This window comes from Orcinus orca, chromosome 11 (assembly GCF_937001465.1).
Source record: "Orcinus orca chromosome 11, mOrcOrc1.1, whole genome shotgun sequence".
In the NCBI taxonomy this organism is placed as follows: Eukaryota; Metazoa; Chordata; class Mammalia; order Artiodactyla; family Delphinidae; genus Orcinus; species Orcinus orca.
In genome coordinates this window covers 7017842-7034273 of record NC_064569.1, presented here as the reverse complement: position 1 = coordinate 7034273, position 16432 = coordinate 7017842, and the positions used below count along the sequence as shown (strand labels likewise).

The window sequence follows — 16432 nt, the reverse complement described above, 5'->3', positions numbered from 1 at the left end:
GGCAGAAAACCACAGTTCTAGAGAGAAGAGCATCTAGCAATTGGAGTTAATACTGTATGAAGAAACCAGCCCCCAGGGTTTATGCTATAGTTTTCATGTATGTCACATCCACATATGTTATAAACCCCACGTTACGTTATGTCTTGCTTTAAACAGCTATATGTATTTTAAAGACATTAAAAAGAAAAACTATGTCTTATATTTACCTACAAATGTACCATTTCCCATGATCCATTCTCCAGCTCTGCTCATCCACCTGGATTCCTGCCCCTCAGGCTAAGAACTGAAGCATTTTTTCCCAGAGCAGGTCTGCTCACGACAAAGTCTTGACGTTTTCTTTTACCTGAAAATGCTTTCACTTCATCTTCAGACTTGAAGAATATTTCCACTGGAAAAGTAATTCTGAGTTGGCAACTTTTTTTTTCTTTCAGTGTTCTAAAGACGTAGTGCCCCTGCCTCCTGGTCCATATGGTTTTGGATGGGAAAGCAGTGACGCTGAGAGTGTTGTTCTCTGCTTGCGGTGTGTCCTTTATCTCTGGCCTCTTTCAAGATTTCCTTTTTATCTTTGGTTTTTAGCAGTTTGACTCTGATGTGCCTGGATGTGCTTTTTTGTTTACTTTCAGTTCTGCTTGGAGTGTGTGGAGTCTCTTGAACCTAAAGCTATAGGCCTTTCACAAAAGCTGGAAAGTTCCAGCCATTATTTCTTGGAACGTTTTTTCTGCCTCACTCTCTCTCTTCTCTCCTTCTGGGACAAGCAAAATGGGGCACAGTATTGTTCCACTGTATTGGCTTTCTCACTCCAGAACATTGCAAATCTCTTCCACAACCCTCTTTCTGCTCTGAGGCTTCCTCCCTACCCTTCCTTCCAGCCACCCTGGCAGGGAAGAGGCAGGAGGGTTCTTTTGGGGGAGGTTCCCCAGCCTCTTTCTCACACTAAGCTCTCAGTGGCTGGTGGACAAACGTCAGAGCCTTGGGAAAAACTCATTCCCCGCCATGAGTACGTTGAGATGACATTTTTTTAGTGCTGAAGAAGAAGCGAGTCTCTGATTTCAGTGGAGAGAAGGGGGTGGATTTCAGCGGCGATTCTAGGGGAGTATCTCTGTGTAGCTCATGGGAGCTTGGTGACTGAGGCACTGAGCTCAGGGCTGCTGGAAAGTGTTCCAGGTAATCAGGCCTCAGACTGGGTCATGGCCACAGAGACTGGGAGAGCGAGTGGGGCTAATGAGGAGGAAGGTCTCTTGCAGCACAGCCGCCATATTGAAATAGCTACCAGGCACCATCCACTAAGATGACCGTGTAACATTGTCCAGAGGGGAAACTATTCATAATTACACTGGAACAACCGGTGTAAACTAGGACTCTTCCAAGCAAACCGAGACATAGGCTCTCCCAAAAGACGATCCTAAAGAGTGTTCTGGAAGATTGAGTAAAGTTAGTCCACCAAAGCTACAAAGAGGGGAGAGTCTATACCCTGGTGGGTGAGGCACTAACAATCTTGCGAGACCTATCAGAGTCCCTCAGGGAGATGAGACAGTGATGCAGAGGAGGAGCCCTCCTTCCTCCAGGAATTTCTTCAAATAAAGTGAATCAGGGTGGGCAAAAATAAATGCACAAGTCACCAGTATCGTGAGTGTAGATAGTGGTTAGATAGGTATAGGATGGAATAGCTATAGTGAAGCTACAGTCAGAGAGACAAAGAACACAGCACGTGGCCCCCTGAGCCTTATGATGCCCCTCCTCCCGGGGCCGACTGCTGGGAGCTCACGCCACGGCCCCTCTGTTCATTGGCAGGTCCTGGCTTTATACCCACAGGTGTCAGTGGGAGGCTTCCTCTTCTGGGGCTCCATTTGCCTCATCCTTCTGCTGCAATTGCCCTGACCTAGACTTGTAAGGCCGTGAGGCCTCCCTCGCATGGGCCAAGCCATCCGCAGTTGGCCACCTTATGTGTTCTGACACCCAGGGAGAAAGCAGGACCTCAGACACGACTGTATCTCCAGATTTCCAACTCAAGGCAAGGTGGAGCAGCGAAGACCGGGCACTGCGAAGGAGTCCACAGAGGTGAATTCCACTCCCCGTCACGGGACTGTTTCTCCCTCCACCACCTCATTTCGATGGGGTCGGGCCCTGGTGTCCCTCCCATGACCATCGTTCCTCTCCCCAGAGCACCCAGCCTGGAAAGGAAGGGCAGAGACAGAGAAAACCATGCGCTAGGGGACAACTGATAGAGAGCCAGGACCATAAAGAAATGGAAATTGAGTCTCTAAAATGGAGAACTTTAGGGCTTTCCTGGTGGCGCAGTGGTTGAGAGTCCGCCTGCCGATGCAGGGGTCATGGGTTCGTGCCCCGGTCTGGGAAGATCCCACATGCCGCGGAGTGGCTGCGCCCGTGAGCCATGGCCGCTGAGCCTGCGCGTCCGGAGCCTGGGCTCTGCAACGGGAGAGGCCACAACAGTGAGAGGCCCGCGTACCGCAAAAAAAAAAAAAAAAAAAAAAAAGTGCTTAGCAAAGTGATGGTGGGGCTGGAAGAAGGGGGGTTGGAAGGTTAGCACAGGGGAGGAAGGGAGGAAGCTGGCTAAGAGGCTTTCTACCCAAGTATTCAAGATTCAGCTACATGCACATCACCATCTCGTATCCAGGCAAGGCAGCATACCAGCCATCAGTGATGGAGAACCCAGCAGCCACAGTCCTGCCTTCGTGCTGGCCTGCTAGCTGGCCTGCGGGACGGTTTGGAAGGTCCCCTAGGGGTTCCCAGAGAGAATCGTTTTTTTTCACTCTATACCTTAATTTATTCTTTTTTACTTTCATTGGAGTATAGTTGATTTACAATGTTGTGTTAATTTCTGCTGTACAGCAAACTGACTCTGTTATGAATATACATATATCCACTCCTTTTTAGATTCTTTTCCCATATAGGCCATTACAAGGTATCAAGTAGAGTTCCCTGTGCTGTACAGTAGGTCCTTATTAGTTATCTATTTTATATATAGTAGTGTGTATGGGTCAATCCCAATCTTCCAATTTTTCCCTCCCACCCTTTACCCCCGCATAACCATAAGTTTATTTCCTACATATGTAACTATTTCTGTTTTGTAGATAAGTTCATTTGTAGCCTTTTTTTAGATTCCTCAAATAAGTGATAGCATATGACATTGCTCCTTCTCTGTCCGACTTACTTCACTCAGTATGGCAATCTCTATGTCCGTCCATGTTGCTGCAGATGGCCTTATTTCATCCTTTTTTATGGCTGAGTAATATTCCGTTGTATACATGTACCACATCTTCTTTATCCACTCCTCTGTTTACGGACTGAGAGCACTGGCGTGGGTGAGGAGCCTTTCTCAGCAAACGGCAGCCTTTGTGGGTGGAGAATAGGGAGGGAAAGGGTACACAGGACTCTGCGATGAAGCCACCACGAGCTAAGACCTTGAGCCCCAGAGGTGCGCAGAACTTCTAGACCAGGCTGGAGTCCACCACAGGACGTGACCCTGTGACCTCCAGGGGTGCAGAGGCCGCCCACACCTGCCTGCACGCCCTCCCCTCCCCTCTCCGATCACAGTGGGTGTGCGGACTGTTGTGAGCCAGCTCTGTGGGCAGCAGGGTTCCCCAGTGGGCACTCCCCACCCCCTCGCTCATTGGTCAGAGGGAGTCTGCGTCCACAGGGAACAGTTTGCGGGTGACCTCTTAGGACAGGACTCCCAACCTCCACAAGGGCTTCCTGGTCCCCTACCAAGCTGTGGGTGAGAGTCCCCCCTGGGGGTTCAGGGAGGGCAGTCCCTGCCCACAGACACGGCCCCGGGTATCTGCCTAAAGAAGCTTCGGCCTGGGCCTGCCCCCGGCCCTGCGGCGGCCTGACCTTGCTGGACCAGCAGCGTCCAGGGGTTGTGGACAGGATTCAAAGACTACCTAAGTGAGCGCCGCCAGCCATGCTTGGTGAGGAGGGAGGGGGAAGGAGGGGCTCCAGTCCAGGCTCACAAACTTCAGTTTCTACAAGAGGCGGACTGGTCACAGAATGAGCCGCTGAGAGGTCAGGGAGGGAGAGGTATGGCCCATTAAAGGGGACAGCCTAACTCACAAGGAGCCATCCTACCGTGTGTGATACATGCACATGGTAAAAATTAAATAGTTTTAAATGGTGCAAAAGAGTCAAGAGTCAGTGCCCTCCCACCCCTGGTCTCTCCTGAGGGCCAACGTGGTTTTCGAGATGTTTTTCCCGAGTTGCGGTGGGTGAGCTATTCCTGAATCAGACAGCAGGTGGCGCTCAAGCCAGAGAATTAGAAAAAGGGAATTGCTGAGAGTTACTCAACGCATTTCCAGTAACTGCTCCCTCCTCCCCCGCAGGGCCTCCTCCAGCCCCACTTCCTGTTCCCTGGCCCGGGCCAGGTCCCCCTCAGGGCTCAGATGTCGGCTTCCAGATGCCCGGACTCAGAGCAGGGGAACTGTCTCTGGGGAAGCCCCATTCCACTCGCTGCCCAGGCAACACGTGAGTGTGCCTGGAGAGGCTGGAGAGGCTGGGGAGGCTGCGGAGGAGGAGGGTGGGCATGCGGAAGGGGACCCAGGGGCGGATGAATACACACACGGCCTCCAGCAGCCCTCCCCGGGGTGCTGAGGCTCAACGCTCCAGACAAGACCCCGTCCCCTTTAAATGTCCCTGGGGCTTCCCTGGCGGTCCAGCGGTTAACACTCGGTGCTCCCACTGCAGGGGGTGCCTTTGATGCCTAGTCAGGGAACTAAGACCCCACATGCCATGTGGCCAGAAAAATAAAATAAAATAAATGGCCCTCACTTGTACTCCTGTCGCTCCCTCAGACCCCAGGGGAGTCTGGCTGAAGCAGAAGGCAGCCCCTGTGGAGATGAGACTCTCCAGGGAGGTGGGCAATGGTGGAAAACTCACCTTCCTAGCGCGGGCTGACCAGGAGGCTGAAGGAATTGGGGTGACGGGGGGGCAATAAGCGAGTGGCCAGAGGTGCCCAGGCGTCAAGGGCTGAGGCCGCCGCTGCTGAGCCTTTCCCAGGCCTCTCAGCCCTCAGCACTGCCTGCTGCGTTCGTATCTCCGCAGGCTCCAGGCCGCAGCCATGTGGTCCCATCCGCCCTCGCCCACTCCCAGGTGGTGGCTGTTCCTCTGGGGAGTCCTCCAGGCTTGCCCCACGCAGGGCTCCGTGCTCTTGGCCCAGCCGCTGCCCCAGAAACTGATGTCCCCCGGGTACCCGGAACCGTATGTCAAAGGCCAAGAGAGCTCCACGGACATCGAGGCTCCAGAGGGCTTTGCCGTGAGGCTCGTCTTCCAGGACTTCGACCTGGAGCCGTCCCCGGACTGTGACCGGGACTACGTCTCGGTGAGCTGGGAGGGCCTCTGTGGAGGGAGCCTCTCGGCCTGGAGCCCAGGGGCAGTCGGCCCCGAAGTGCGAGGCTTACCTGGGAGGCCAGGTGTACCCAGCGCACAGCCTCCCACCGGAGGCCCGGTGCCGACCTGTGCCCCCTGCCGTCTGGGCCCCATAGAAGAGGACAGGACAGCAGGTCTGGCCCTGCCTTTGGAAGTCTCATAAAGGGACACACAAATACTGCGAATCCCTGGAGTCAAAAGCAGGAACTCACACATCAGTCATTAAAAATCCATCATCAAGTATGTTGAGTGCCTGCTCTGTCAGGCTAGGAAGCTGGACGTAAATATAATAAAAGATTAGGTGACTATGAGTTTCCCTTAGAGGCGCTATGGCAAAACCTCACATATGACAAGGGCATTATTCAGAATAAGGACACTTTAAAAACAGTACTTTACGTTATCTTTTTTTTTTTAATTTATTTTTGGGTCTTCGTTTCCACGCGAGGGCTTTCTCTAGTTGCAGCGAGCGGGGGCTACTCTTCGTTGCAGTGCGCGGGCTTCTCGTTGCAGTGGCTTCTCTTGTTGTGGAGCACGGGCTGTAGGCGCGCGGGCTGCAGTAGTTGTGGCTCGCGGGCTCTAGAGCACAGGCTCAGTAGTTGTGGCGCACGGGCCTAGTTGCTCCACAGCGTGTGGAATCTTCCCGGACCAGGGCTCGAACCCATGTCCCCTGCATTGGCAGGCGGATTCTTAACCACTGTGCCACCAGGGAAGTCCCTACATTATCTTTTGGTTTAAATTTTATTTCTATCCAAATAATACATGTGCATAATTTTTTTTTAAAAAATCAGAGTACGCCAAGGCTTATCATCTCCAGCCTCCTCCCCCTGCCCCCATTGCTGCTCCCCAGGGCAGTCATTTATGATTCATGTAGCTGTTTCATCTGGTGTTTACGTTCAGAAGTATAAATAATTTCCCTATTAACTTCCAGCTCTAAAAGATGAGGACTTAGCTTTATCTCTCTTCGACCTTCACCACCCACGTTTCCCCTCCCCCATCCTCTCAGTTTACCTCTATTATCGTTTTTAGTTAAAACTGTATTCATTTTTTACATCATTATGACTTTGAAGTACTCACATCTGTGCACTTGGTGTACAATTTCCTTTCTCCAGCTTTTGGATTTCCCAGCAGTCAATAACTCCATAGTGTTTTGGGGGTTTGGGGTTTTTCTGTTTGATTTTTAGTTTGCTGCGTTCTCTCTGTAACCAATCTCCCCCAAACTCTCGGCCAGGAGAGTAAATCTCTCGACATCTTCGAGTACGAATCTCAGTCTCTCGGTCCTCCTTTGCGTTGGTGACATTCCACCCCATCCCACCTGGGGTGACGTCCCCATGACTTATTTCTTCAGTCTCTTTGCTTTCTAAGCCTTCACTTGTCGAGGAGTTCCCTTTTCCCACCTTCCGGAGATTTCCTTTACTTGTCCTGTGTTGGAAGTGACTCTCATCTCCTTCTCTTTCTTGGTTTACTCTCTCCTTTTGGAGGAGCACATTCTCCTCCAGAAAGGGAATGAGGGAACACATTTTAGAGGAACTTAGATAGCCCTGAATGTCTTCGTTCTCCCCTCACACTTGGTGGATAGTTTATCTGGGTTACATTCTAGGTTAGAAGTCATTTTCTCTCAGAATTTTAAGGACACGGTCTTCTAGCCCTAGTGCTGTTAGAACTCCTGAGCCTTAGTGTTTTCTCTCTAGAACTTTCAGCATATTTTCCTTATTACCAGCATCTGAACTTCCATCAGGATGTGCCTTGATGCAGGTCAGGTCATTCTGTACTCATTGTACAGGGTTCTTTTTTTTTTTTTTTTTTGCGGTACGCGGGCCTCTCACTGCTGTGGCCTCTCCCGTTGCGGAGCACAGGCTCCGGATGCACGGGCTCAGCAGCCATGGCTCACGGGCCCAGCCGCTCCGCGGCATGTGGGATCTTCCCGGATCGGGGCACGAACCCGTGTCCCCTGCATCGGCAGGCGGACTCTCAACCACTGCGCCACCAGGGAAGCCCCTGTACAGGGTTCTTTTAATCCAGAGACTCTCTTAATCAAGACCCTTCAATTTGAGAAAGTTCTTGTATTAATTTTTAAATCATTTCCAGACATCTACTTTATTTTCTCCTTCTGGAACTTCTATAATTTCACTGTTGTTAGGTTCTGGACAGATTATCCAGTTTTGTTATCCATTCTGTTCTGTTTTCCATCTCTTTGTCTTTTTGTTCCACTTTGTGGGAGATCTCATTGTAAATCCCAACTTTTTAATGATTTTTTTTTCTGCTAACATTTTTTCACGTCTAAAGGTTCATTCTAATTATCTAAACGTGCCTTTTTGTAGAATCTTGTTCTTGTTTCGTAGAGGCAATATCTACTCTTTTCCCTCTATTGGAATTATTTTAAAACATTTCTCGGGCTTCCCTGGTGGCGCAGTGGTGGAGAGTCCGCCTGCCGATGCAGGGGACACGGGTTCGTGCCCCAGTCCGGGAAGATCCCACATGCCGCGGAGCGGCTGGGCCCGTGAGCCATGGCCTCTGAGCCTGCGCGTCCGGAGCCTGTGCTCCGCAACGGGAGAGGCCACGACAGTGAGAGGCCCGCGTACCACACACAAAAAAAAGAAATTAAAAAAAAAACATTTCTCTGCTCCCTGTATTCTGTCTTCTTCACCAAGTTCCTTTGTACCGTTCATTTGTTCTGGCCTGTGCTTTTCATGTTGGAGACTTTCCTGCAATGTGTGATAATCCTTGGCTGTCCATTCATATTTAAGAGTGACGTGCAGAACGCTCTTGAATGCTCTGTGTGGACAGCTGAAATCTGTCAGACGACAGGTTTGAAAATCGGGTTATCCACGAGGTGACCCAGATGTACTGCTGGGGGCCTCCTGCACATCCACAGCAGAAGGGTGTTCTCTGGTGACAGCCGGTTTCTTCAGAGGAATCCTCCCGTCTCCTGCTTACGCCGGTTCTGACACCTCCCAGAGATCTGTGATCAGAACCTGCTGCTTTCTGTTGCCCCAGCCCAAGACTCAGGTTACATGTGTCCATCTCCACTCCACCTTCCAAACGTTGTGGGCATCTCTCAGCAGCTATCACCTCCCCTCACCTTTTTGTCCTTGATAACATATCCATTTTTATCCCTCTGCTGTCCTATTAGTGGGATTTGAGGTGGGAGAGGAGATAAATGCATGTATTTATTTCTTCAGATTTAGCTGACGTCGGGACTACACTTTATTCAACTCAGCCTATGTCTGTCGAACACCTACAGTGCCCTGTTCTCCTTAGCCTTGAATCATTTTAATCCCAGCCTGACTCTTCCCTTGTCACTGACGGAGTTCGAGCTCAAGAATAGGATTGTTCCCTCCTTCCTGCTTCCAGAGTAAATCACACACACACACACACGCACACACACACACACACGCACACACGCACACACGCACGCACGCACACACATCTCGAATGCAGAATTCAACACACTGTAACCTAGTTCATCTTTTGCCCGTCAGAACCCTCAGCCAGATTCTGGTCTCCTTGGTAGCAGAACTGTGTCTTAATTCACACAGTTGTATACACAGGTGTATCCCCAGCACCTAGCACAGCATCTCCCACACAGAACGTAATAAACAGCTGTTTGTCAAAGGAATAAAGGAAAGAATGAATGAAACCCAAGCTTGCCGTGCGTGTAGGACACACAACACAGTGGTTTCTGAATGAGCAGGTATTTGGTGTCACTTTCCCCGCTGCTTTTCTGCAGACACTGGAGAGCTGCCCTGGGACACAGGGGTGTCCTGGCTGGAAGGGGCCTCCACAGACTATTTTATAGGAGAATAGACTAAGATCTGGGGAGAATGAAGGAACGGAGAGCCAGCAAGAACCCAGGATATGTGGATCAATATGAACGTCAGCAATAAAATGAGCTGAGCAGTGAGCCGTATGCCCGGGAGAGAGATTAAACATGAAGCGGTGGCCAGGGGAACTCCTTCCAAGGTGCCCTTCCTTGGGCTGGGGAACCCATAGAAAGGCATTTGAGCAGGGTTTTGATTTAAGTTAGGCAACAGTAGACAGTGTAACCACACTGTGTACATTTTGTGTTCTTAGATCCCATACCTTGCGGGGGCTTCATTTATAGTTTGTGGGGTAAGAGGAGAGACACTCCAAAAGAAGGACAACAGGGAAGGCCAGGAACCCCAGGGGCTCAGTCTGTGCAGAGGGTCTTCTCGCTTCTCAGATGTTGGCCGTAGGAAGTTACTCAGAGAAGTGAAATGTGATGGAGGTGGAAGAAGCTGGACGGGAGGGACTTACGTCTGCATATTCATTGATTCAAAGCTGTGATGCTGTAGGTACCAGGTTGAACATCAGGGACTCAGTGGGGAGCAAAATAGGTGTAGTTCCTGCCTCCTTAGAACTTATAATCCAGTTATTATAAGTTTCTATTTCAATTCTTGAAATATTGTGGGCTGTATGAGATAAGCATGGCAGGCTAAAGAAATCTACTAGGTATCTGGTCATGGATGGAAGAAACCTGGGAGCCAGTAATGGAGCAGGAAGCAACTTGAGGAAGGCTCCGTGGGGTGGTGTGGTTTCTGAGCCCCAGCGGTACGTAGACCTTCAAGGCGGGGCTGGGGGTCCACGCTGCGGCATGACCCTGTGACCACCTGTGGTGCAGATTCACCCCACGCCTGCCTGCCCCCCCCTCCCCTTTCAGATCACAGCCAGTGGAATGGATCCCAGCCGGTTCTGTGGGCAGCAGGGCTCCCTGCTGGGCAGCCCCCCTGGTCAGAGGGAATTTGTGTCCTCAGGGAACAGTTTGCGGCTGACCTTCCGTTCACCCGCCTCTGAGGACAGAACCCCGGGCCTCCACAAGGGCTTCCTGGCCCTCTACCAAGCCGTGGGTGAGTGAACCCCTTGGGGTGCAGGGAGGGAAGCCTCTGCCCATAGCCCTGGCCCCTGGTATCTTGAAGTGACAAGTGGAAGTTGAGGCTGGGGCCTCGGGACACCTGGGCTCAGCCCCTTGCTGCCCGGCCCGCCCTGCTGGTGAGCAGCCCAGTCGCAGGGGCACCCAGCTCAGCTCCAGCTCTTGTCTCCCTGCATATTAACAGGCCCAGCACTTGCAGATCATCTCGTTTTTCAAGAGGAGCCAAAAATTCAGATTTTTAAGTGAAATTCCAGATTTTCAAATGGTAACCCCAGGTTTTTTGAAAGATAATACATGCCCACAGTAAAATTTTCAAAAAGATAATCTTCCTCTAACCTCTGGCCCCTAATCCCTGGCTATTCTGTCCAGAAATGACTCTGTTCTCTATTTCCTGGGTATTCTTCCAAAGACATTCCAGGCCACTCAAATATAAATATTGTGGGGGTGTGTGTTGCTAATAGTCACAATATTTTAAATTTGCCATTTTTCATTCAATGATTTTTTTTTTTTTTTTGGCCGTGCTGTGCAGCTTCTGGGGTCTTAGTTCCCCAATCAGGGATCAAACCCAGGCCCCGGTGGTGAAAGCGCTGAGTCCCAACCACTGGACTGACAGGGAACTGCTTCAATGATATATCTTAAAGCTCATCCCATATACATGTGGTTAGCATTGCCTAATTCTTTTTTTTTTTTTTTACGGTACGTGGGCCTCTCACTGTCGTGGCCCCTCCCGTTGCGGAACACAGGCTCCGGATGCTCAGGCTCAGCGGCCATGGCTCACAGGCCCAGCTGCTCCGCGGCATGTGGGATCTTCCCGGACCGGGGCACGAACCCGTGTCCCCTGCATTGGCAGGCAGACTCACAACCACTGCGCCACCAGGGAAACCCATATATACCTCTTTGAGCACATATATGAGGATAAATTCTTAGAAATAAAAAAGTGAAAAACGTTCGCAATTTTAATTTTGATATTGCTAAATTTCCCTACAAAAGTTTTGCTAATTTACAGTCCCACTAACCATATATGAAAATGCCTGTTTCCCATACCCTACTTTCACAGTTACTTTCAAACTTTTATAGCATTAACAATCTGCAGTGAAAAATAATTCAAATAATAAAAAAAAAAAGAAAGAAGAAAACTGTGCTGGGAATTCCCTGATGGTCCAGTGGTTAGGACTCGGCGCGTTCACTGCCGAGGGCCCAGGTTCAGTCCTTGGGAAACTAAGGTCCTGCAAGCCATGCGGCCAAAAAAAAGTTTTTTTTAATTTAAAAAATAAAATTAAAAAAAGACTGTGCAGGTCAAACTAAATATGGCCACGGACCAGAATCAGTCCCTGGGTTGCCAGTTTGCAGTTCTGTTCTCTGTCCTATTGACCTCTGTTTCCCTTTAGGTATGAATCATAGTCAGCCCATCAGCCAGGCCAGTGGGGACCCTGAGGCCATCAACACACCTGGAGACAACTCCACTGAGATCCAGAGCCACTGCCAGGAGCCCTATTATCAGGCTATGCCCGCAGGTAAGTCCCCACCTGCTGAAGAACCAGCTCCTACCTGCCTCACTCCCCCCAAGAGGTCTGAAGCCTCTTTCAGCCCCTCCTCTCAATCCTGAGCCTGTTCTGTGCCTCCCTCATTTCACTCCCAGGGACACTCACCTGCACCGCCCAGGTGCCCTGGAAGCAGACACAGGAAAGGGAGGAGGTTCCTCGCTGTGTGCCTGGTAAGTGGGGACCTGTGGCACCATGACGTTGGCCACTTCCCAGACAAGCCTCAGCTGTTGCACAGGGCCTAAGGGCACAGGACAGCCGTAGAATAGAAAGGGGGAGGTGAAGGCAGAAAGTGAGGCAGAAAAGGGGAACCAAGAAGGCCCAGAAAAGGAGAAGGAAGGAGCTCATCCCTTCTCCTCTGAGGATCAAGGGATAACTGGGAAACAAAAAGCCAGAAGGAAGCTAATCAGAGGGACAGATGAGTTGAAATAAGAGAAAACCCTCTTTTGACATGGTCTGCTTTAACGATACACAGAGAGGCTCTCTGTCCCCAAAATATTTCCCTACCTTAATGCCACAGTGCCAGAAGGCCCAGCATTTTTTTAAAAAAAATTTTGGAGATAAAATTCATATAACATAAAAATCACTCTTGCAAAGTGTACAATTCAGTAACTTTTAGTGTATTCACCATGTTGTGCAACCATTACTACTTATTCTAGAGCATTTTCATCACCCCAAAAAGAAACTCCAGCTCTCCCTTCTCCCATCTCCTGGCAACCACTAACTACTTTCTATCTCTATGCATTTTATTCTGGACATTTTATGTCAATGGAATCATATAATAGCCTTTTGCGTCTGGCTTCTTTCATTTAGCGTAATGTTTTCAAGGTTCATCCACGTTGTAGCATGTATCAGTTCTCCATTCCTTTTCTTTTCTTTTCATTTTTTGGCCGAGCTGTCCAGCATGTTGCATCTTAGTTCCCCAAGCACGAATCAAACCTGCGCCCCTTGCAGTGGAAGCAGGGAGTCTTAACCACTGTACCGCCAGGGAAGTCCCAGTACTCTATTCCTTTTCATGGCTGAATAGAATTCCACTGTACAGATAGACCACATTTTGTTTATCCATTCACAGATTGATAGACATTTAGGTTGTTTTCACTTTTTGCCTTTTATGAATATTGCCGCGGTGAGCATTCATGTACAAGTTTCTATTTGAACACGTCTTCAGGTCTCTTGAGTATAGACCTAGGAGTGGAATTGTTGGTTCACATCCTAACTCTGTGTTTAACTTTTTGAGGAACTGCCACACTGTTTTCCACAGTGACTGCACCATTTTACATTCCCACCAGCAATAGATGAGGGTTCAGGTCCACCATTTTTGGGTTCTTTGGGGGGAGGGTTGGTTTTCTTAATATTTTGGCCCAGCCTAGCGGCCTGTGGGACTGTAGTTCCCCCACCAGGGATGGAACCGGCACTCTCGGCAGTGAAAGCACAGAGTCCTAACCACTGGACTGCCAGGGAATTCCCTCAGGTCCACCATTTTTGAAACCCAGTTTTTTGAGTCAAACATGCCTTTCTAACCCAATCTGAGTACATTTCTCAGGTTTTACTCCTGAGACGCAGAAAGCTCTAGGGGCGGAGCCTGACATAGTGCTTTGGGAGGGGGAGATGTTAAAATGGAGAAATGGGACTTCCCTGGTGGCGCAGTGGTTGGGAGTCTGCCTGCCAATGCAGGGGACACGAGTTTTGAGCCCTGGTCCGGGAGGATCCCACGTGCTGTGAAGCAGCTAGGCCCATGTGCCACAACTACTGAGCCTGCGCTCTAGAGCCCACAAGCCACAACTACTGAGCCTGTGTGCCACAACTACTGAAGCCCGCGCGCCTAGAGCCTGTGCTCCACGACAAGAGAAGCCACCACAATGAGAAGCCTACGCACCTCGAGGGTAGCCCCAGCTCGCCACAACTAGAGAAAAGCCTGTGCACAGCAACAAAGACCCAGTGCAGCCAAAAATAAATAAATAAATAAATAAACAAATTTATTTTTTAAAAAAATGGAGAAATGACCCAGAAACAAGGACAGGAGACACTGAAGACAAACTGCTTGCTGCACGATTTTGCTCAAAGAAGGTCCCACCAAGAGTCTAAAAAAGTGGCTTAGGACTTCCCTGGCGGTCCTGTGGTTAAGACTCCGCATTTCCACTGTAGGGGGCACCGGTTCCATCCCTGGTTGGGGAACTAAGATCCTGCATGCCTCGCGGTGCAGCAAAAAAAATAAATTAATTAAAATTAAAAAGTGGCTTTAAAATGGCTGAGGAGGCAGGAGAAAGCACTTCACAGAAGTAGGTTTCCAGATGCAGTGGCTGGTTTTTCACTTTACCCCTCCTGTCTCCCAGTCTGCGGACGGCCGGTCATCCCCATCGCCCAGAACAGGGAGCCCGTTGGTGCCTCCAGAGCTGAGCTGGGCAACTTCCCCTGGCAGGCCTTGACCAGCATCTACGGCCGAGGCGGCGGGGCCCTGCTGGGCGACAGGTGGATCCTCACCGCCGCCCACACCATCTACCCCAAGGACGGTATCTTCCTCGGGAAGAGCCGGCGCGCGGAGGTGTTCCTGGGCCACACGAACATCGACGAGCTGCTGGAGCTGGGCGGCCACCCGGTGCGCCGCGTGGTCGTGCACCCAGACTACCGCCCGGACCAGACCCACAACTTCCACGGGGACATCGCCCTCCTGGAGCTGCGGCACAGTGTCCCGCTGGGCCCCCACCTCCTCCCGGTCTGCCTGCCCGACCGCAAGGCCCTGTACCGCCCGGGCCTGGCGGGCTACGTCAGTGGCTTTGGCGTGGAGAACGGCTGGTTGACCACGGAGCTGAAATACTCCCAGGTGCCCGTGGCCCCGAGGGCGGCCTGCGAGGCCTGGCTCCGAGAGAAGCGGAGGACCGAGGTGTTCTCCGGCGGCATGTTCTGCGCCGGGGACAGCACGCGGCCGCAGAGTGTCTGCCAGGGGGACAGTGGTGGTGCCTACGTGGTGTGGGACGATCGTGCCCGTCGCTGGGTGGCCACGGGCATCGTATCCTGGGGCATTGGGTGTGGTGAGGGGTACGGCTTCTACACCAAAGTGCTCAACTACGTGGACTGGATCAGAGGAGTGATGGGCGGGAAGGATGACCCCGGGGTGCTGAGCAGGGGTACCCACCGTGGAGCCCAGACGGGAGAGGGTTGGGTTGAGGACTGAACCCTGGGCGTGGGGCGGTGGGAACAGAGATTCCTATTCAGGTCACAGCTGCAGCAAACCACTGAGCCAGAGAAATCCTCCGCGTCCCTCAGCCCCCTTCTCACCCTCCACCTTCCTGCGGGTTTGCGCGCTACACCCACACGTCTCCTCGCTACACCCACACGTCTCCTCGCTACACCCACACGTCTCCTCGAGTTTCCACTTTGAACTTCATCCCCCGGGACACGGCGTCTCTCTCCCAAGAGACAGTCACCTCATCCTCCTGCTCAAGTGCAGTGTGGGAAAGTAGTCTCAGTTCATTTCTGAAACACTTCAAATCCCCTGTGATTGACCTTCAAAGAGTCAGATAGTCTTGGCTTCACCTCGCACAACTCCTTGGCTGCAATTATAGTCACAGCTCTACGTTGTTCTGTATCTTTATATCAGGCGCTTCCCGTGTGTTACTTCACCGACTCCTCACACCAGCTTTGCAAAGGATGAGTTATTATCCACGTTTTACCAGGGAGGAAACTGAAGCTCAGGGAGATGAAGGGACTCTTCCAAACCCCACAGCTGATACAGGACGGCGAAGGCATGTCCTTTCCAGTACACCTCGACGGCTCTCAGGTGTCCTCAAGACCTACTGTATCGCCCACTCCCTGATCCCCGCATCCTTTTAGATTCTCCCTCCTGGGAATTCCTGCCTCGGTGAAGCTGACAGCAGCTGGCTCACACTTTCCTGCTGGCCGCACTCCTGCAGACACCTCAGTGAGCCCAGCCCTGGGCTGGACGGTCCTGCAGGCACCCCCAGAGCTGCTGGACACCCTGGGCCATGTCCCCAACATCAAGCACACTGCTCTCCCTGAAAAGACCAACTCTTTAATTTTTAGTAAGGACTTGATGTCACAGTAAAAGACACAAGTAAAATACAGTTGTTCAAATGGAAAACATAAAAAGACACAAATAAAAAACAATTGTTCAACTGGAAATAGAAGACAGATACATAAAACAGAAGAGAACAAATTTGCTAGACTTCAAGGTCGAGTTAACTATATGGTTAAAGGTTACATTTATCTTTGAGAAAATAGCAGGATTCAAAGTTATACATACATGTGGTTTCTTCAATTTTTTAAAGCTATACATAGTACAGAATACTCAAAATATTAATCTGAGGGTTTTTTAGTGGTATAATTTTGGCTGTGTTGTTTTCCCCTATGTTCCACTAAATTTTATTTAATGAGTATATATTAGTTTTATTTGTCTTATTTCTTTAATTTTTTAAAATTTATTTATTTATTTTTGGCTGCGTTGGGTCTTCGTTGTTGCACGCGGGCTTTCTCTAGTTGTGGCGAGCGGGGGCTACTCTTTATTGCAGTGCACGGGCTTCTCATTGAGGTGGCTTCTCTTTTTGCTAAGTACGGGCTCTAGGCGCTCGGGCTTCAGTAGTTGTGGCTCCTGGGCTCAATTGCTCTG

The 16432-nt window shown here is 50.6% G+C and overlaps 1 protein-coding gene across 1 annotated transcript; it reads left to right on the top strand.

The window, feature by feature from the left end:
- Window positions 1–4350: 4350 nt before the first annotated feature.
- Window positions 4351–16204, top strand: C1RL (complement C1r subcomponent like). The gene is made up of 6 exons (XM_033404348.2): window positions 4351–4479; window positions 5056–5332; window positions 10058–10244; window positions 11656–11781; window positions 11907–11981; window positions 14142–16204. Exons 1-6 carry the CDS (start codon window positions 4412–4414, stop codon window positions 14978–14980), a joined length of 1572 nt encoding a protein of 523 aa, XP_033260239.1. The 5' UTR covers window positions 4351–4411; the 3' UTR covers window positions 14981–16204.
- The last annotated feature ends 228 nt before the right edge of the window (window positions 16205–16432 follow it).

What these genes read in the sequence shown, in the direction of transcription:
- C1RL (XM_033404348.2), top strand. Translation starts at nt 4,412, where the DNA reads ATGCCCGGACTCAGAGCAGGGGAACTGTCTCTGGGGAAGCCCCATTCC. An exon ending in GTGACCGGGACTACGTCTCG is followed by an intron (nt 5,333 to 10,057) that starts GTGAGCTGGGAG and finishes CTCCCCTTTCAG; the next exon opens with ATCACAGCCAGTGGAATGGA. An exon ending in GGTTCCTCGCTGTGTGCCTG is followed by an intron (nt 11,982 to 14,141) that starts GTAAGTGGGGAC and finishes CCTGTCTCCCAG; the next exon opens with TCTGCGGACGGCCGGTCATC.